Source organism: Plecotus auritus (genome assembly GCF_963455305.1).
Source record: "Plecotus auritus genome assembly, chromosome: 1".
Lineage (NCBI taxonomy): Eukaryota > Metazoa > Chordata > Mammalia > Chiroptera > Vespertilionidae > Plecotus > Plecotus auritus.
Window position 1 is genome coordinate 9,019,144 of NC_137770.1, and position 19,853 is coordinate 9,038,996.

General features: G+C 62.3%; 1 protein-coding gene across 2 annotated transcripts in view; it reads right to left on the minus strand.

Annotated features, from left to right (window-relative positions):
* CCDC85C (coiled-coil domain containing 85C) overlaps window positions 1–19,203 on the minus strand; it is a 71,621-nt gene extending 52,418 nt beyond the window's left edge. For both annotated transcript variants that reach the window (XM_080648646.1, XM_080648647.1), the window contains exon 1: window positions 18,287–19,203. In XM_080648646.1, coding sequence (XP_080504772.1) covers window positions 18,287–19,067 — 781 coding nt within the window. In that variant the 5' untranslated portion in view covers window positions 19,068–19,203. The remainder of the gene's footprint in view (window positions 1–18,286) is intronic.
* Window positions 19,204–19,853: the final 650 nt, after the last annotated feature.

The following is a 19,853-nucleotide window of genomic DNA, read 5'->3' on the forward strand; positions in this document are numbered from 1 at the left end:
CGATGACGCCTGCCCAGCTTGGGTGCTGCCCCTGGAGTCACACTGCAGGTCTCCGTCCTGGCCAGGCTCCGGGCAGGAGGGCAGAGCAAGGCACTCGGGTCTGGGGTCAGGCCTCCGTCCCCTCCTCCCAGCCACCCCTCTGGTGGGCAGAAACCCAGCGGCGGGGCTGCCTCCCTGGCCTGGGGCACCCACCGACCTGGCCCGGGCAGTTGCGCCTTTAGCTTCGTGGGCCCATGGTCTGCAGTTCTCTTGCCCGCCCGCACCCCGGCTGAAGGAGGATTTGCAGGGGATCTCTCCATGGGCTGGCAGACAGATGCCCTGTCCGCGGGACCTGCTGCTCAGGCCTGGCCTCGCAGCCAGCAAGGGGCGGCCGACGACCCTCTGGAGGTGGCCTGATTGGAGCTGTTCTAGACCGAGCGATGGGACTGTGCGGTCACACACAGCAGCGGGCCGAAACCGTGGTCTTCATCACGACTGGCTCACGCAAGGCACTGCACCTTGGAAACCCGCCTGTGTCTCTCCCAACAGGCGTGAAGGACAGCTGGGTGTGCCAGGTCCCCCCGGAGGAAACTGAGGCTCACGGAGGTGGCAGGACTCACCCAAGATCACGGGGCCAGCGTGGGCAGAGCCGGGTGCTAACCTCTCCCTCCACCCCACGCCACCACCCCACTGCCACGCTCTGCCCCCAACGCGTGACCTCGTGTTCGCCGTCCCAGGTAATGTACCCGACAGAGCAAGTGAGGACCCCGGCTGCAGGGGCGATTCCGGGAGAGGCCAGAGGGAACACGGCATCCCTTCCGAAGGCCCCGGGCGGGCGTCCATAGGACGGGAGGAACAGCAAAGGGCCACTCACACGGGCACCTTCGAAGAGCGGCCAGTGGTGCGATGAGATTCTCGACACCTCCCAGGTAGAAAGGTGGGCGACCTGCCAGAGGACAACGGCCCGGCAGCGGCAGTGTTTTAGAGAGTGTGTCTGGGATAGGATCCTGAACCAGAGCATGGCACTGGGCAAAAGCTAAGGAAACCTAAATAAACTGGAGGCCAGTGAGGACTCACGTGTCCATGTCGGCGCATTCACTGTAACAAAGCAACACCACCCTAGCAGGCTAGAGATGGGGAAATGAGGGACAGGGTTTATGGAACTCTCCTCGAGGGTTCGGTAAAATAAAAAAGGCTCTAAATAGCAAAATGGACTTTAAAAAGTGTATATTACAATTCTACTCATGTCCTAAGATGTCATGCAAAGGAGGGGCCAACTGCTCCCCACTCCCAGTGAAGCTCCCCCATCAGCAGACATTCCAGCCTCCCAGCCCGCCAGGGGACCCAGGACCAATGAGGAAGGCTGACGGGCTTGCAGGGGGCCCTGTGCGTCTCGGATCCAACCACAGGCAGAGGCGACATCTGGGGCGAAGGACGCGCCAGGGAGATCCGTGCCGTGGGCACACTGCAGAAAGGAGACCCCGCGTGGCTCCGGAGCCAAGAAATTCCAGCATGAGTGTCCACCAGCGCTCAACTTTCAAGTCCACACAACGGCCCCACTGCCCCCCGGGAGAGGGGAAATTCACACTCAAAGCTGGACAGCTCCTGTCTCCTTAACTAGCACATTTCAGCAGCCGGTGCCCCCGGGGAAGTAGCACAGGCCCCGGTCACGGCTGGCATCATCCCGGGCCCTCTGGGTGCTGAGGCTCAAGGTGGCTCCTTTTCTGCATGTTCTATAACGAACAGGTTTTGAAGAACAGGTTGTTGCTGGGGAAATGCCGACGCGAGCCCCGGACGCCGCGAACGCCACCCAGCTCGGCCCCTTTCTACGCAGGACCTTCCACGGGGGCTGCTCGGCTCTCTGCGCCTCCACTTCCTCCTCTCATCACTGGGAAAATGCAAATGCTTTCCTTCTGCGAGCAGTAAATGAGTGAATGGGTAGCAAGCACAAGCACCTGTTAGCTGCTACTGTTCCTACCACTGTTCCATCCTCAGCAGCCCGCAAGGGGAACTGAGGGTCACCCCATCGGACAGAGGCTTAGGTGAGGCACACGGTGGCCTGTCTGGGATCGCACTGGTGGACCCGCGACCACAGCTGAAGGGCAAGACCCTCCCTTAGACCTGCCAGGGAGTGGGCCTTTGCCAACCACAGGGGGGGATGGGTGAGTGGGAGGAGCCAGTGCTCCAGTCCCTTCTCCCCTGGACCTCAGGCCCCCTGAGGCGGGCAGATGCCCCTCAGGGCACAGGGCCAGGCCTGCCACCTGGCAGCCTCCTTCCTGCCCCATGCACAGGGCGGCTGTCCCACTCCGGACAGGGTTTTCTCTCCAGCTGCTCCTGCCTGCCCTGAGTGATGCCCAGACCAAGCGGTAATGACTACCCCACAGGCTGCTAAGGCCCAGACATGGGCAAGGCCGGAGGACGTCAGGGGTCCCTCACAGATGAGGCCTAGAGAGGGGTTCCCGGACAGGCTGGGACAAGAACCAGGTCACTGACTCCTTCGGGTCTCCTGCACAGACTCCCCAGCACACACACACACACACACACACACACACACACACACCCCAACTCAGAGAGACGCCAAACCCCATCTGTCTCCCGAGCAGGGACAAGCAGGATGCAGTCGGCTGCGGGGGGTGGGGGGACGATGAGGCAGGGACGTGGTGGTCAGCAGGCACCAGGGGCACAGGTCCCATCTGCCATGGACACCCCTCATGGCTGCACCCAGAGCCGAGAAGGCCCGGGTGCTGGGCCCCCCAAAACTCCCCTCTCCACTCAGTGTGCCGGCGGGAAACTGAGGCACAGGGAAGGGGGCACCTGTGACATCCCATGGGCTTGGTGGCCTCATTTCCTCATGTGTGCCATGGGGCCAATGCCAACCCCACCTGCCCACGTACCCCAGGGCCCAGGGGCACCGAGGCTTCCTTCCGGAGCCCCTGGATGGTAAGTGCCCGCATTCTTAGGAAGCAGTCTCTTTAATGAGGCGTCACTCCCAGATGCCAACTCCTCACTCTCTCCCACAGGCATTTCCTTGTCTGAGCTGCTCAGGACACGGAGAGGAACAGTGATGGGCTGGCCAGGCGCCCCGAGCCTGCCCCCCAGCCCCTGCCAGCTGCCCCTCCCCTGCCCCTGCTGCTGCTGGCCCAGGTCCCCGCAGCCCCAAGTGGTACCAGGTGCCTCGGGCTGGCACGCCACAGTCAAGCCCTGCAGCCCAGCAAACCCCCAGAGCTCACGAGGGTCCCTGCCTTTCTGACCCAGGGCAGGGCTGGGAGGAATGGTCCCAACAGGACAGGAATATGCAGAGCAGGGGCCGAGATCCTGGCCAGGCCCACTCGCCCCTTAAAGCCCACCCCCCATTCCCCCACCAGGGCAGCCGCCCCACCAGAACCTCCCCTTCCCCACAAATTCCCCTCCTGGGCCACTGGAGGCCCGAAGCCAGCCTGGGAATCAAAAGGATAGAATCCAAGGACAGGAGAAAGGACACCGAGGTTGCCCAACACGGCCCCACTCGGGAGAGGCTGCGCCGCCAGTGCCCAGGGGTGCAGACCCCGGCCCCACACCCCACTGTCAGTGTGCCGTCCACGGTGGTACACAGACGTCTGCTACAGGAATAAACAAAGCCGCGCTCCTTCCCACAAGCCCCTGCTCCCCAGTCCATGTGGAGGACCCCAGAGCCCAGTCCAGTGTCCCCTCCACTTGCCCTCGGCCCGCAGCTCACCCCGGCCACACCTCACGCAAAGCCCCCTCTGCACACCCAGGCCTCCCAGACCACGGTCTCCGACTGGGACACCCTTCCCACTTCTTCCAGCTGCCAATCAGCAAACCACCGACAGGACGGGTGAGGGGTGAACGGGGATAACGGGCGGGGCTTCTCAGCCAGCACAGGGCTCCCCATCCCCATCTAGGATGCCAGCCAGCGAGCCGTTGGCCTGGCGCTGCCCTTAGGCCAGTGCCCAGACAGCCCACCAGCTTCACTAAGGCGGCAAGGCATGCACGTGCGGCCGGAGAGAAGGGAGTCCACAGGCCTGTTCAGAAGTCACAGAAGTCTGGTCTGCAGCAGCAGGGAGGAAGGGACCCAGGGTGCAGTTCAAAAGAACATTCGGAGGCTTTGCTGTTTTCATTCCGCTCCTGCTGGCGATGGCGGCTGCGCTGGCAGCGAGAGCTGGCCCGCGAGGCCTGTGGCGGGGCGAGCCGGGAAAGCGAAGCCTCCGGGCTGGGTGGGGTGGGTGCGGTGGCAAATGATCCCTCCTGGCTGTTGCCTCCTGATTCTGGGTCAGATCACTCCCCACCTGGGCACGCACCTGGGCACGCACCTGGCACCTGGCACCTGGGAGGTGAGGGCCTGGGTTGGAAACTGGGCCACGGTGGGTCCTGAGGGCGGCAGAGAAGCAGAAATGTCCAAAAGCCCTGGTCCAGATGGAGGGGAGGAGCCGTGGGCCTGGTCCAACGGCCTCGTCTCTCAAAGAGTAAACTGAGGCCCAGGGAAAAGGGAGAGCGACAGAGGCGGGAAGGAAACGAAGGAGAAGCCCAGGAAGCGAAGATCTGCATGAAAACATCTACCTGACCCTGAACCCTCACATAAACACAACTTCAGGAAAGAGGCCACCGCCTCGGAGGGGGGAGGGGGGTGGGGGCTGGCGGAGGGCAGGTGGGGTGAGCCAGAGCTGTCGTCCCAACCTGCTAAGGACAGGCATACACCGAGACTGTCGGGTGTCCAGGGGTCCAGGGGTCCAAGACACCCGGTCGCAGACAGAGGGGGCCCCTAAGTCCACCCTGCATAGCTGTGCCCTGCATGGAGTTCCTTGCCAAGAGCACCCGTTCAATTCATTCTTTTTTTTTAAAATATATTTCTTTAAATATATTTTATTTTTTACAGAGAAGAAGAGAGAGGGATAGAGAGTTAGAAACATCGATGAGAGAGAAACATCGATCAGCTGCCTCCTGCACACCCCCTACTGGGGATGTGCCCGCAACCAAGGTACATGCCCTTCACCGGAATCGAACCCAGGACCCTTCAGTCCGCAGGCCGACGCTCTATCCACTGAGCCAAACCGGTTCCGGCTAAATATATTTTTATTGATGTCACTGAGGAAGGGAGAGCGAGTTAGAAACATCAATGATGAGGGCCATTGATCAGCTGCCTCCTGCAAGCCGCACACTAGGGATGGAGCCCACAACCTGGGCATGTGCCCTGACTGTGACCTCCTGATTCATAGGTCGACCTTCAACCACTGAGCCACGCCAGCCGGGCAAGTTCATTCATTTTTATTTCTTAAAAGCTTCAGGGAGGAGGTTTGCTCAACCCCCTCTTGTGTTTTTTGGTCTTTGCTGGCCGCGGACCCCTCTCAGCCTCTGATGAGAGTGCCGGGTCCTGGCCCAGGAGAAATGCGCGCGTGCACAGTCACGCCAGGGCCCCGGGGCTCCCTGAAGCCCGCGTGACCCCAGGTGCAGGAGTCCGTGGGTCCGTGGTCAGCTGACCCTGAGCTGGCCCAGGCTCTCCCTCCTGCCACAATCCCCATCACAAAGCCCCAAGCCCGGAGGCCCCCGCCCCGCCCGTGCCACAGCTCCCCGGGGCCCTCCTGCTCAGTTTGGGTTGCACAAAAACAAGGGGTCTTTTCATCCCACAGGGTTCCAGCCCCGCACACGGGGAGCAGCTCACATTGCCCATAACCAGGCCGCACTCACGGGAGCAGGTCTTAACAGGTCTTAACTCGGAGCCAGGGGACTAAGGATGCGGGGTGTGGGGGGGGGGGGGAGCAAGATGGGGTGGGGACCTGGGCGGAGGGCAGGGAGCACCCCCAGGACCTCAGACACATGCGGGAGCTGCTGTCAGTGCGGCTGTCAGCAGGAGGACTCTGACGGAGGACAGAGGCTGCAGGGGTGGGAGGCAGCAGGGACAGGCTCACAGAAACCAGCCCCCAGCCCAGGCCAGGAAACGGCCTAGAGGTGCAGAGGCCCTGGAATTGCTGGGGGTGCTGGCACCTCCACCCAGCTGGCTCCTACCATCAGCAGCACAGACTGGTATTCCAGAGGAGGGTGGGTTAAGAGGGGCTTTCCTGACCCTCCCGGCCAGCACCTTCCCCAGGGACAGGCCGCCGTCCTGCTATGATCTCACCAACGTCACCCTGACCCCTTCACCGCCACAGACACAGCTAGCAGAATGACGGCAGGGCCAGGCCCAGGGCCAGAGCCCCAGGTGTGGCTCGTAATGGCCTGGTCCGCCAGGGATGGCTGGAGTAATGGCCCGCAGCTGTACCCAGGCAGCCCACTTAACCCCGAGATGAGAGACTGCCCGCCACCTGCCGCGGCCACCGCCTCAGAGAGCCAGGAGCACAGAGGGCAGGGGAGCCGGGCCCAGAGCTGCCAACTGGAGTCTGGGCCTCTCCGGGTGCTCCCCACACGGCGGGGAATGAGGGAGGGGGTGGCGGCTGGCTGGTGTCCATGTCCTTACTACCCTGCAACCCCCACTGTTTTAAAACCCGTTTGTTTTCTGATCCTCAGGCCTCCTGACCGCATGCTGAGGGTAAGGAGCTGGGGGCTGGGGGCTGGGGGCAGGGGCTGGGCTCTGTGGGAGGAGACCTCAGGAGCCCCCCGGAGCCGGGCGGCCTCTCCCAGTGGGTTCCAGCACATACGTGTGAACCCACACAAGGCCCCCAGCAGAGGTGGCACCCGTGGCTGCGGAGCAACCACCAGACCCTGCTCCACGCTGAGCAGATGCGGTGACTGGTCACACAGCCTGTGTCTGTCCCACTCCACAGGAAGGGTGAGACTTCAGGGTGGGAGGGAGAGGAGAGGGCCATCCTGCCAGCAGGAGCCCTAAGGGCCTGGGGCAAGCAGGGCCTGCCGGGGTCCCGGGGCGGGGAGGGGGCCCTAACATCATGCTCGGCTCAGCGCTCCTTCTGTGGGCACGTGCCGTCACCGGCCTCCCCTGGCCCAGCCTCACAGCCCGGAGAGGCGCTGTCCGCTCAGGGCTGCCCAACAGAGCTCTCTGGAATGATGGGAATGTTCCTTTTTCTCCGCCATCAGCAAGGTGGGAAGCGCTCCCAAGGGTCAATGCCACTCAGAAATGGAAAACCTTTCGTGGTACGTTATCACAGTTAAATGGAACTGAAGCGGCCACTGTGGCCAGTGGACCCCCCCCCCCCCCGGGCTAGAGCCAGCAACGCTTGGAAGGCGGTCACTGTGAGGCGGCGGGTACAGGGGCATAGGTGAGGGGAAGGGGCCCAACCCAGAGGGCCTGGTCAGCAGGAGGGTGACCGGCAGGACCTGGGAGCCTGGGCTGTAGGTCAGGAGCGAGAAGTAGGAACAGCCTGGGCGCTGAGGGTGGGTGGCGCACCCTCTGCAGGCAGGAGGCAGAGGGAGGCCGCTGGAGGCTGCGATCAGGGAGGCCCTGTCCAGAAGACCAGCCCGGAGTGGGCAGCACACACACCACAGAGAGGTCGGGATGAAGGAGGCCGCTGGGCCAAGCCAGCGCGGCCTTTCCAGGGTCCAGGGCTGCGTGGGGCCAGGAAGCAGTGGCTGGGAGGGAGGCAGCCAGCCTTCCACGCTCCCTGGGAAATGGGTGGTGAAGGGAAGGACTGAGGGGCAGGATGACAGAGGGAGAGGACTGTGTTTATTGCCCTGGACTAGGAAACAGGAGCCTGTTGCAGGGGAAGAAGGAGCAGCTAGGAGACAATGGTGGGGGAGGTCCCCCAGGAGGTGGAGGGAAGGGAGCCCTCGCCGGCCAGGACAGGGGCACCAGACCAGGGAGAGACTCGCTGTCTGACGTCCTGTCCTGTATGAACGTGGTGTGTGCACATTCCGGAAAATGGGGAAAACACAGAAGGAGGAGAGGAGCGAGGGCAGGGCGGGAGCTCCCATTGTCCTCCCAGCCACGGGAGATGGGAAGCGACCAGAAAACCGAGCCTTCTGAGAGCCCGGCGCCGGCAGTGTGGCCGGAACCCCCGACAAAGGGCCACTCCCAGAGCGGGCTCATTAGGCACAGGAGACGTGCCGCGCGCCCGGGACACCAGCTCCGTCAGGGCCGGCACACAATCGGGCCCTTGTGGGAGGCAGGGCGGGCGCTCCAGCCTCTGATTCCAAGACAAGAGCACGCCTCCTTGCCTTACAGCCGGAGACAGATTGGGGGAGACAAAGAGATGCTCCCCTGACAGTGGATGCGCTATTTTTGGAAGTGGGTCGGCTCTTCTCTCCATAGCTGCCGTCTCGCTGCCACCGGGCCCCTTGAATGCAGCCCAAACGGGCCCCCACCGGTCAGGGCGGCTCAGCATCCCGCCACGGGCCGGGCTGGCAAAGGCGTCTGCACGGCCATGCTGGGTCTCAGACAGCTCCCAGGTGTGGGGGGGAACCAGCTGGCGGTGCCCAGGCCTGGGATAGGTGCTCAGGAAATCCAGGGCCAGGTTCAAACCCCACTCCCCATGGCGGCCGGCAGCCCCACTGGGCACACCGAAGCCACCTCCCCAAGCATCCACTTACACAGGTCGGCCAGCGGACACCGTGCACGGCCGGCTTCTCCCTCAGAGCTAATGTCTGCTGACACCAGCCTCCCCACTGGGCCGGCCAGCCGGTCAGGGCCTGTGTGGGGCAGCGTCCTTGCCCCCAGCTGACGCCAAGGCTTTCCTCCTGGAGCTTGCATTCCCACCGTCGCCCTGGCTGCCCAGGGAGGCCCTACAACCACTGCAGCCTCTGGGACCACGTGGGCATCCAGGCGCTGGCATTTTGGGGAGTTCCGGAGGGATATTTAATATGCAGCCGAGGTCAGGGACCACCGACAAAAGCAAGTGTGGGGGAATCGAGCCATGACCCTGTTTCGTAGGTTGATGCTCAACCACGGAGCCACACCGGCCGGGCATGTGTGTGTTGGGAAACAGGGAAGAGGGGGAGGGTGAAAGTCACGTTAGCAGCTGAAGGCCATTCGATGCCAAAGGGAGCAGATGAAACAGAAAGGCAGTTGTGGCCAAATAAATACCCCGCGCAGTGCTTCCTGCCCACCCACCCCTCCCCCGCACCCCAACATTCACGGAGCCCCTGCTACATGCCCGGAAGACTGACCCCACCCTGACGAAGGTCATGGGCTGGGGGAGAAACAGGACAGCACGCCAAGGAAATTCAGGTCCAGCCCCAGTGGCCCTGTCCCGGGCAAACCCCGCACCGGGGAACCGGAGCTCCGCGTTCTCACCTGGCGCCAAACCTGTTACACAGTCCGCGCACGGCGATCGCGTGGCAGAGGCCGGTAATTCCATCGAGGCTCTCGGTGTGGCGCTGCACAAGGACAGGATAGCCAGGCAGGGATCTCGGCCTCCACCACAGCCGGGCAGAGCAGTGCCTGGGCACCACAGGCGGCCACACCCCTTCCACTACCCAGGCTCCATCCTGGGACCCGTCCCAAGCCAAGGACCACCACCAGGCACGAGACCTAACCACACGTGTGCCCGACAAGAGGCAGGGTGGGCAGAGCCCTTTCGCTGTGGCTCTGTCTGTCACGGGAAGGCTGAGTCACGGGGCCAGCGAGGCCCCCCATCTGACAGATGGGAAAAATGAGGGCACAGGGAGAGGAGGGGACCTGGCACAGGGGCAGGTCACGAGTGAGCAGAAGATGCTGGTTCTGTCTGTGTGGATCAACCCACAGAACAGTGCGAATGACCCTCTGGTGCCCCCAAGACCCCAGCTGATGGGGACCCTCTCAAGCCCAGCAGGTAACCCACCTTTATTAAGTGGGGGGCAGAAGAAAGGGAGGGGATCGGCTGCCTCCTGGGCTGTGTGAGAGACCCAATGTCTGGCGGAGCCCTAACAGGGTCCCCATGGAAAAGCGCATCAGGCAGGGCCGCAGCGGACGGCAGAAAAGGTGCGGCGATTAAGAAGTACCAACGGCCAGTTACGGTCACAAGGCTGTAAAGTCAGCACAGGGAGCCCTAACCGGTTTGGCTCAGTGGATAGAGCGTCAGCCTGCGGACTGAAGGGTCCCAGGTTCGATTCCAGTCAAGGGCATGTACCTTGGTTGCAGGCACATCCCCGGGAGGGGGTGTGCAGGAGGCGGCTGGTCGATGTTTCTAACTCTATCCCTCTCCCTTCCTCTCTGTAAAATATCAATAAAATATATTTTTTTAAAAAGTCAGCACAGGGAATATAGGCAATAATTTGTAATCACCATGTGTGGTGTCAGGTGGGTACTAAATGTACCCAACGGATATACCAACTATAATTGAAAAATAAATTTTAAAATAGTAATTTTAAAAATGGTTTAAAACTAAGAGGGGAAAAAAAGAGAAGACCGTAGTTGGAAGTGCCCACAGCTGGGAAGGCCCAACCCAAGGACTTTAGGGGGGGACACAGATGCAGCGGGAGGAGCTATCAGACCCCCCCTGCCCTGGCCCTACCCAACCCCTGGCTCCCAATCACCAGTCGCCCCACTGAGCCAGCTGTGCCCGTCCACTGCCCACCATTTGCCTGGGCGCCAGCTGTCCCTGCCACCACACCGGCCTCTCCCTGCCCGCCTCCGCCTGCACCAACCTGCTCCACCGCCAAGACCTCGTCAGCTTCCAGTTCAACCCCCCCACCCCCAGCCCCCACCACGACCTGCCAGCACCCTAAAGAGGCGGACAGACAACCAGGCACTTCTGACCGTGAAAGGGGCAGGACAAACGGTCGCCCTGGGAGGAGAGGGCACCCAGGCAGCGCAGGCTCCAGGGTCACCTGATGGGGCTCCCGGCCCCGCCCCCGGCCCCACCGACCTGGTGGGACCTGGCCTCCTCAGCTCAGGCGGGGGTCATGGGGCCCAGCGGGGCTCTTCCCTGTTGTGGGAAGCCCGTGACATAAAACACCAGGCCAGGCACCTTTGATCCCCCATGAAAGACAGTTTTGGGACCTGCCCCTGTGCCAAGGCTGGAAGTCAAGAGGACGGGCCCCGAGATGCACAAGCTCAGAGACAGACAGAGAGGGCGGACTGAGGACCCAGGGGGGCTCCAGCGCCGTGTGGCCAGGCCGGGCCTGTCCCTCCCTCCCAGGTCCCGTCAGCCAGGCTCTGCACGGCGCCTCAGGCTCTCCAAGCGTCTCCTCTACTCTGAGATACCATCGCCATCAGGTGAGGGAGGGACCTGGCCCGCCCTCCTGCCGCCTGACTCTACGCTGACTCCAAGACGCACCCACCTCGCAGCAGAGAAGGGAAAAGCCCATCTTTGAAATCAGGAAACAACCAACGACAAAGGGGTGAAGGCCTCCGGGCGCAGCAGGAAGGAAGGAACACCCCCCCCTCCACACCCCCCACCCCCGGCTCCCCAGGGCTCCGGCTCTGCAGCTCCACTTAAACCTCTTTGCAGGGTGAGCTGGAAGCTTCCAGAGTCAGTGCACCCCATCTCTCTGCTCTGCGCCCCCCGAGAACTGGAGATGGGCAGAGACTTGTTCCAGAGCAGGCGTCCATCACTGGGGGACCCAGCGCCAGAACTGCCCAACCCTCCCCCACCTGCCCTGCCGGCAGGGGACAGGGGCCACGTGTGACAGTGACCGGCTTTGGGTGCTGCTAGAAGGGGGACCATTCTCAGCTTTTCACTATCAAGGGGGTGTCACGTTCCCTCAGCTGACAAGCTTGTTCCTCAGTCACCCAGCCTTTGGGCAAGCGACTGGAGTCCCCTCGTCACCTCCAGGAAGATGGAACTACTCCCGTCCCAGCTCTGAAGTCTCCGAGTGGCCCCTGCACAGAGCCAGGCACGGGCCCCGGGGACCAGGCTGTAGGCGGGCCACACCTATTCTGTGTCCAGCTACAGGGGCAGCTGCAGAAAGCATGTCACCCGGGGTGGTCCCACCTGCCCTCAGAGGTCAGAAGTCAAAGGCCACAGGGGTGGGGGTGGGCAGAGCTTTGGAGCAGACCTGGCTGGTCTGAGTCTGCAGAGAAGGTTCTCTCATGATCGCTGTCCCTGTGCTGGCCCCAAAGAGGCCCCAAGCCTCGCCCTGCTGTCCCTGCCCAGCCTACCCCAGGACGCAGCCTCACGCTCCCGCACCGCCACTCCCCAGCCAGGCTCCGGAATCACGGTGAGGGGCACTCAGAACCGGACAGGGTCAGTCACTGCTCAGTCAACGTCTGCTTCGCTTCCCTTCCCGCTTCCGGGCTAACTCTCCCAGCAGCCTGGCCCGCCCACTGGCCTCCCGACTCTGCCCGCTGGTCATGCCTCGCACAGTCAGATTTCCGAGCTATGTGGGGTGTCCGATCGGATCCCGCTGGGTTCAGCGACGCCCTCACCCAGTGCCCAGGCCGCTGCCTGCACCCCGCCCCTCCCAGGCAGCTCCCCACTCCAGAGGGAGCATGTCCGCCTGGACCTCTGCGGGCGCTGATGTCTGCACCCCTGCAGCTCTGGCCTGTGCCCTTGGGGCTGCACAGCACTGCCGTCCTGGGGCTGACAGCGCCCCCCCCCCCCGCCCTCCCCCCCGCCTGGCAGCAGCTCCCGGCCCCAAGGCCCTTCTCCCGGCTCAGCATTCCAGTTCTTTCTGTTCCCATGACAGGGCTTCCAGTCCCACGGCCTTCCCAGCTGGCCACACAGCTGGGAGAGCTCGCCCAGGCCTCCCTCCGCCTGTGCCTGCTGGGTGCCCCCTCCTGCCCTTCAACCAACAAGGACTCCTCTGGCTCGGACACCAGGCGGGCGCAGGTCCCCTATGCTCGCCCCAGAAGGCAGTCTGCAGGGGTCCAGGTGGCAGTGGAGGTCACTAAACCTACCCTTAAAGGCACAGCTCTTATTATCCTGAGGACACAGGTGAGGAAACTGAGGATTAGAGGCTCAGGGAAAAGAGGTTAACCGAAGAATTTACTTATTTTTAACTTAATCTTTTTAAACTGAAAAGTTTATATGCACGTATGCATGGCCCATGAGAATGAACACCAGTGCAGTGAAGGCCTGGGGTGGGGCAGGAGCCGGGTGGAAGGAGGCAAAGGGGGGGAAATGGGGGGCAGCTGTAATACTCTCAACAGTAAAAATAAATACATCATGTCCAGGGAGCTGCCCCACTCACACAGCAGGTGGCAAGGCCAGGACCACCCCCCCCTCTGCCCCCCACCCCTGCCAGGTCTCTTGACCTGGAACCAGAGCCCTAACCATTTTGCAGCCCTGCCCCTAAGCATACCCAGCGCTGAGTGCGCCCGCCGGGCGGAGAGCATTAGCGTGTCCAGATGCAGCTGCACTTCCAGGCTTAAGCACATAGTACGCTGCTCTCCCCTCACCCCTTCCCACCCAGGCCCCACCACCACCCAAGGCTGGTCTCAGCTCCCCACTTTGCAGGGAGAAAGCTGAGGCCCTCAGAGGGCCCAGGCCTCCCTGCTCTTCGCTGACACCCAGACAAGTGTGTGTGGAAAGTCCTGGGGCGGGGGAGGGGGAGGGGAGGGTGAGGGGGGGGGGGACGAACTATCTTCAACTGTGTTCATACCCTAGGAGCTCAGAGGCCAGGGCATGGGTGGTGGGTCTGGCGGGCCCCCAGCAGAAGGAAGCCACGCTGACCAAGTGAGGGGATGAAACTTAAGAGGTGAGGAGAGCCCTGGACTGAAGGGTTGAGGGTTCAATTCCAGTCAAGGGCATGGACCTTGGTTGCAGGCTCGATCCCTGACCAGCGGGGCACCTGCGGGAGGTGACCAATCGACATGTCTCTCTCGGAAGGACGTTTCTCTCTCTTTCTCTCCCCCTCCCTTCCTTCTACTCTCTGTGAAAATCTGTGTAAAAAATACCCTCGGGTGAGGATTAACCACAAAAAAAGGGGTGAGGAGGCGAGGAGGTGAGGCGGGCTGCGGTGCCAGAAGCCTGGCAGCGCCTGCCTTCTCTGTCTTAGCTGTGTAGCTTCAAGCAAGAAAACGGGGAGCCAGGGTGAGGCTGAGGGTCCCACCTCTGCAGAGGAGGTGCCACATCTTTGCCACACACGTCCCACCCCTGGAGCTCCTCCCTCCTGGCTCTGTGTCCACCCGCCGGTCTCAGGGCCCTGCCAGGACCAAGCTTGGGAGAGGCCATCCACTGCTGGTGGGCCTCCCTTGGGGGGTCCCTCCAGTTCTCCCCCCAGCCTCTGTCCCAGCCCAGAGGGGCAGCAGGCACTGGACGGGTGGCTAATCTGACACAGGAGACCCAAGACTGGGCCCAGGCCCCCAACCACCAGCAGCACAGCGGGACCCAGAGCAAGTCCCTGTACCTCTCCAAGCCTCAGTTTACCCATCTCTGCTATGGGACCATTTGGGCACTCTGAACAGAAACGAGCTGGGGCTGGGAAGCTCTCTGTGGTCAACTGTGAAGTGCTGGGCATACCCTAGCCCAGTGGTCGGCAAACTGCGGCTCGCGAGCCACATGCGGCCTTTGGGCCCTTGCGTGTGGCTCTTCCACAAAATACCACGGCCTGGGCGAGTCTGTTTTGAAGAAGTGGCGTGAGAAGAAGTTTAAGTTTAAAAAATGTGGCTCTCCAAAGAAATTCCAATCGTTGTCCTGTTGATATTTGGCTCTGTGGACGAATGAGTTTGCCGACCACTGCCCTAGCCCTTCCCTGGGGTACCTGCCTGTGAGCTCCGTTTGTGCAAGGCCAGCACCCCGAGGCTGCTGATGGAGGGTCAGCTTCAGCTTGGGAGGGAGTGGAAAGGCTTATCTAACCCGCCCATTGTCTTCACTGACCTTTGCTCCGGGCTAGGCTGGGCTTCGGAAGAGCCTCCTTAGGAGCCAGCCCTGAGCAGGAGGCGCCCAGGAGGCGCTAAGCTGGGTGGCCCCTGTTCCGGCCAGAGTGATCTATCTTCTTTTGAAGGCCAGGACCACCCCCGCCTAACCCTCCCTCTAAACCAACAAAAACACAAGCCAGAGAACAAACCCATCTTATTTTGAGAAGCTCACATTTTAAATCCAAACTTTAAAAAGTAAATAGGGCTGTTCAAAGGCATGCTGGAGGTCCTGGTTCCCTAAGTTAGCTCAAGGGGTGCGGCCCAGGGGGTGGGGGAGGGACCGGGACTGACGTGGACAGGGACAAGCTGGGGAGGGGGAGTGGGGGCATGAAGGATGGGGGGAGGGGGCACAAAGGATGGGGGAAGGGCAAGGGAGAATTGCTGGAAATGCTTTTGTTTGAAACCTCATCAGTTCAAGAGATAGCCTGACTTGCTGGCGTTTGGGGTTCACCTGCCTCAGTTTGCCCCACTGGATCAGAGTAAGGAGCCCTGAAGTCCAGACTTTAATTGGCCCTCAGTCAAAAATCACGAGGAGAAGGGGGGAGCTATTTGCATACCCATTCAGAGGCCCCCCAGCCACCCAGTATAGGCCACATCCCACCACAGCCTCCTGGGGCCTTCAGGGCACCCAGCCAGCTGCCAGGTACCCCGCAGCTCCCAAGAGAAGACCAGAGGGTCCCCATTCCCTGGGCTCATTGGCAGGTGCAGCCAGACACAAACATTCAGATGAGCTGCCTGTCTAAACAGCAACCAGCTGTAAAGAACACTAGTCTGCTTGGTGAGGCCCCAAAAGCGTCCCTATGGGTTTCTCAGGAGGAGCCTTGGGAAAAATGTTCCCGACAAGGATTCAGACAACTGCTGAGACCAGCCCTGTGCAGACCTGACTCCCTCGCCCTCCCTCGCCCTCCGTGGGACGGGGGCACTCTGGGCTTGCGCAGGAAGAGCGGAGGCACAGTCAAGCCCAGTAACTTGCAGAGAGAAGAGGAGGCGTGGAGACTGGATTCGAACCCCAGATGGACTGACCCCTCCAGGTAACGGGGTTATCAACCATCTGCTCAGTGGTCCATGATAAGGAAGTGACACTTCCCAGGATGGGAGAAGAGGGGCAAACCTGGGTCAGGAATCAAGAATAGGGAATCATCAGTGTCTACTGATAACGGTATCAGCCACCATGACAGCAGGCCACAGAAGCAAGCCAGCCCACCACCTAGCAGGAGAGCCCCGGGGGGGAGGGGGGCGGTGGGGGGCGGCGCCTGGACCGGAGACCCTTCAACCTCCCCCAGCCTGCTCTTCACTCAACTTCAAACTGCAGGTCTGAGGACAGAAAGGCATTGCTCTGAAAGGGGCCTTTCCTGGTTTCCAGGCATTCTATTCATGTTGTGAGAACATCTCAAGGCCACACATGACTTCAGAGACAAAACTAAACAATAGCAGTCCTGTCTGGAACTGAAATCTGTGATAATGATGCCGAACAGGATTGTCACAGCGTTGCCATCTCCGGCTATGGCAGTCCTGCCTAAAGTGTGCAAGAGACTTGGTAAGGGGGGGGGGGGGGGCGAGGGCGGGGGGGATGGGCTCTGCAGGAAACCCTACACCTCAACCCCCACCCACCCCAGTGGGGTGGAAACCCTCAGGTCTAGCCCAGTCCTCCACTCCTGCATCCCTGCCAACTACAACCCACACACTGAGCCAGACAGGGTCCACGTCAGACGCCACCAAACTTCCCTGCAAATATGCCACGACACTCAAGCACTTCAGTGCCCTGCAGAGAGCCACTTGCGCCAAGTGCCATCAATGACACAGCTCAAAACCAGCAACATCTCACTCCTCAGCCACAGGACTGCAGCAGTCGCATCCTTCGTACTGCACTTGGAGAAACCGAGGTTCAGACATCTGACCCTCCCAAGGCCCCCCAGAAGGCTAGGCCAGAAAGGCTGGTACAAGGGCTCCGCACTCTCCAAACCCTGAGACCCCAACAAAGTAAACACCTAACTCTGAGCTACTGCCATTGGCCTTAAGGAGCTTGTGGTGGGAGGTGGGGTTGGATACAGAGTTACCAAAAGTAACCCGAGTTGTAGTCGTAGATTGCTAATCAGTAACAAAATATCCCTCTCAACCCAGTCCTGCCCTGAACTCACTGGCTGGGAAGGTAAATAAAGGAAAAACTGTGCTACACTATAGCACCCCATCTCCTGGGTCCAGTTCCCACCCCACCCCAAGGTGCCTGCAGAGGCCACTTGGCCACCAAACCAAAGACAGAGCGTCCTTCCCCTGCGGAGGCTGTCACTGTGGGAAGAATAGCCACTTAAGGCCTAATACATTTTCTCTGAACTAGGAAAGCCTTTAAAAGAACCAGAAAGGACCCAGACGGTGTGGCTCAGTGGTTGAGCGTCAACCTATGAACCAGGAGGTCATGGTTCGATCCCTGGTCAGAGCACATGCCCGGGTTTCGGGCTCAATCTCAATGTGGGGCATGCAGGAGGCAGCTGATCCATGATTCTCTCATTTTTTATGTTTCTATCTCTCTTTCCCTCTTCCTTCCTCTCTAAAATCAATAAAAATATATTTTAAAACAGAACCAGAAAGAGCTGTTTAATCCACCTTCGGGCATATAGTTCAGGTAGTAGCAATTGCCACGGGAACTGCAGAACTGGGAGCCAAGCCACCAAAAAAATGTAGAAAAACAGGGAGGCAGGAGAAGAGACAGCAGGGAGGAGGGCCCCTGATCAGAGGGCTGGGAGTGGGTGTCACTGCCCTGCTCCACAGACCCAGCCGGGGGTTCCAGGCACTGGGCCAACAGTCACAAGGCGTGGAAGACAGTAGCTGAGCTTTCCTGAGGCCAAAGGTCCTCCCACCCACACCCTGCCACCCACCACCCTGGCACTTCCTGGACGGCACCAGCCGTTGGTAAAACCCTGCAGGGGCTCTCTCTCCACCTCAGCTCTCCCAGGCAGGGATCATCGTCCCCGTTCTACATGCAAGGAAACTGAGGCACACAGCGGAGCCAAGCCAAACACACACATCCCTCTGGCAAGTCTTAGAGCCTCTGTGGCGAAGTGCCGGGGGGCTTCTGGCCAGGGTCGGCTGGCCCAGCGCCTCCAGGTCTCACCCTGGCTGCCTGTGCTCCTTCCCAACCCACAAGCGGCACCTGGAGCCCCAGGCTTAATTCCAGCCCCCAAGACACTCACGGATGCACTTCTGGTTTGGGGCAGCCTGTTGCTCCCAATCAGAGGGGAAATTCACTTGCGCTGTAAAGGCCCTTTTTTTGTTGGTTTTTTATTGTTGTGTTTTTTTTTTTTGGGGGGGGGAGGTTTGCCTGTGAGCTTCTGGCTGGAGGACAGGGATTTCCAGGCTGAGAGCAGGCGCCCCCAGCCAGCCCTGCAGTGCGGGACATTGACAGTGATAACCCCGCGGGAGACAAACTTTTCTGGGGTCTAGGGTCCCGCCTGGCTGCGGATGAGAAGCTGGGCAGGGACACGCCTACATCACTGGACCAGAAAAACGCCACCCAAAGCCCTACTGCGGTGGACGCGAGATCCCCAGCGTGGAGTGCGGGACGCCAGCTGGAGGAGAGGTCGGGAGTGGCGGCCGCCGCCGCGGGGAGAGGGACTGTGACCCGCGCTGCCCCGCCGGTGCCGTCCTTACCGTGCAGGCCATTGGGGATGCTTCGGTGGTGCGGTGGCGCCGACAGGTCGTCCAGGGACCTGCGCGTGGCTACGGTTTTGCCGTCGGGGATCTTGTGCGGCCCTGGGGGCAGCAGCGGAGGCGGGACGTGGTGGTGGTGGTCCGGGCTGCCGCCGCTGCCCGCGCTCGACGTGCTGCTGCCGTCGCCCACGTCGCGGGCCCCTGTGCCCGCCGCGCCGCCCGCCAGCGGCCCGCTCAGGCTGGCCTGGCTGTCGATGGAGCTGCGGGAGCCCGCGCCGCCGCCGCCGCCCGCGCCCCCCGCCAGCGCCGCGCGCTCCTCGTCCAGGAGCAGCACCAGCTCCTTAAGCTCCAGGTTCTCGCGCAGCAGGGCCTCCTGGCGCGCCTCGAGCTCGCGCAGCTTCTGCTGAGAGCGGGCCACCTCGTGCCACACGGCACCGGCCGCGTGGCGCCCGAAGCGCTGCCACTCGCGCGCCAGCTTGCGCCCCTTCTGCCGGTCGTCGTCCAGGAAGCAGCAGAGCTCGCGCAGCTCCTGGTTGTCGTCCTGCAGCCGCTGGTTCACGTCCTTGAGGCCGCGGATCTCCAGCAGGTGCTGCTGCAGCCGCCGGTTCACGTCGCGCATCAGGCCGCCGTGCTCCAGCATAAGGCCCACCTTCTCGCCCTCGGCGCGCCGCAGCCGCCGCGCCAGCTCCTCCTTGCTCCAGCGCAGCAGCTCCTCGTCCGGCACCTGGCTCAGCTCCTCCGACGCCGCCGCCGCTGCCGCCGCTGCCGGGGGCTTCGCCATGGCGGGGCCGTCACCGCGGCATCGCCCGCGCCCTCGCCCGGCCAGCGCTCCCCGCGCCGGGGCTGCGCTGGGCCGGTCCGCGCGTGGGAGGGGGACAGGCGGGGGCGAGTGAGGCCCGCTCCGCGCCGCCTTGCGTGTCCTCACGTAGCGCCCACTCGGGCCGCTGGGAAGCCGCGCGTCTGCGGATTCGGCGAGCGAGGATCGCTGCTGTGTCGGCGGCCGCCGCGCCGGGTGCTCTCCGGGCTCAGGCGAAGCAGGCGGAGGCCCGCCCCCGGCCCAGCTCCCGGAGCCCCAGCCGCCCCGCCCACTCCGGGCGGGGAGGAGGCGGGGTACCGCACCCCGGCCCCGCCTCCAGGGAAAGCGAGGGGGCGGGCAGAGACGCGGCCGGGCCCTGACATCCCCCACCGCTGTGCGCTCGCCTGCCCGGCGCCCGGCCAGAGGCGCGTTCGAGCCGCGGTCCCGCCCCCCTGCCCGTCCAATTGGGCCTCTCCGAGGGTGTGTGGGAGGGGCGGGGCGCACGCGGGGGCCGCCGCCGAGATGGTACAATCCACCCATTGGGCTTCCAACCCTCCCTCCTCCCGCTGGCGGTTCAAGTTTCTGCTCCGGGAGGACGCGGCCTGGGCCAATCCCAGGGCTACAGGGCGCTTTTAAAATGCAGGTACAGTGCGGGGAGGGCGACGGTGGGAAAGGTAGGGCTGGGCTTCCCTTAAAGGAGACGCGCGGGAATGAGCGCGGAGCCCCCTCTCCAGCCCGCGTACCCCGCCCGCCCTTCCCCGCCCCAAATAA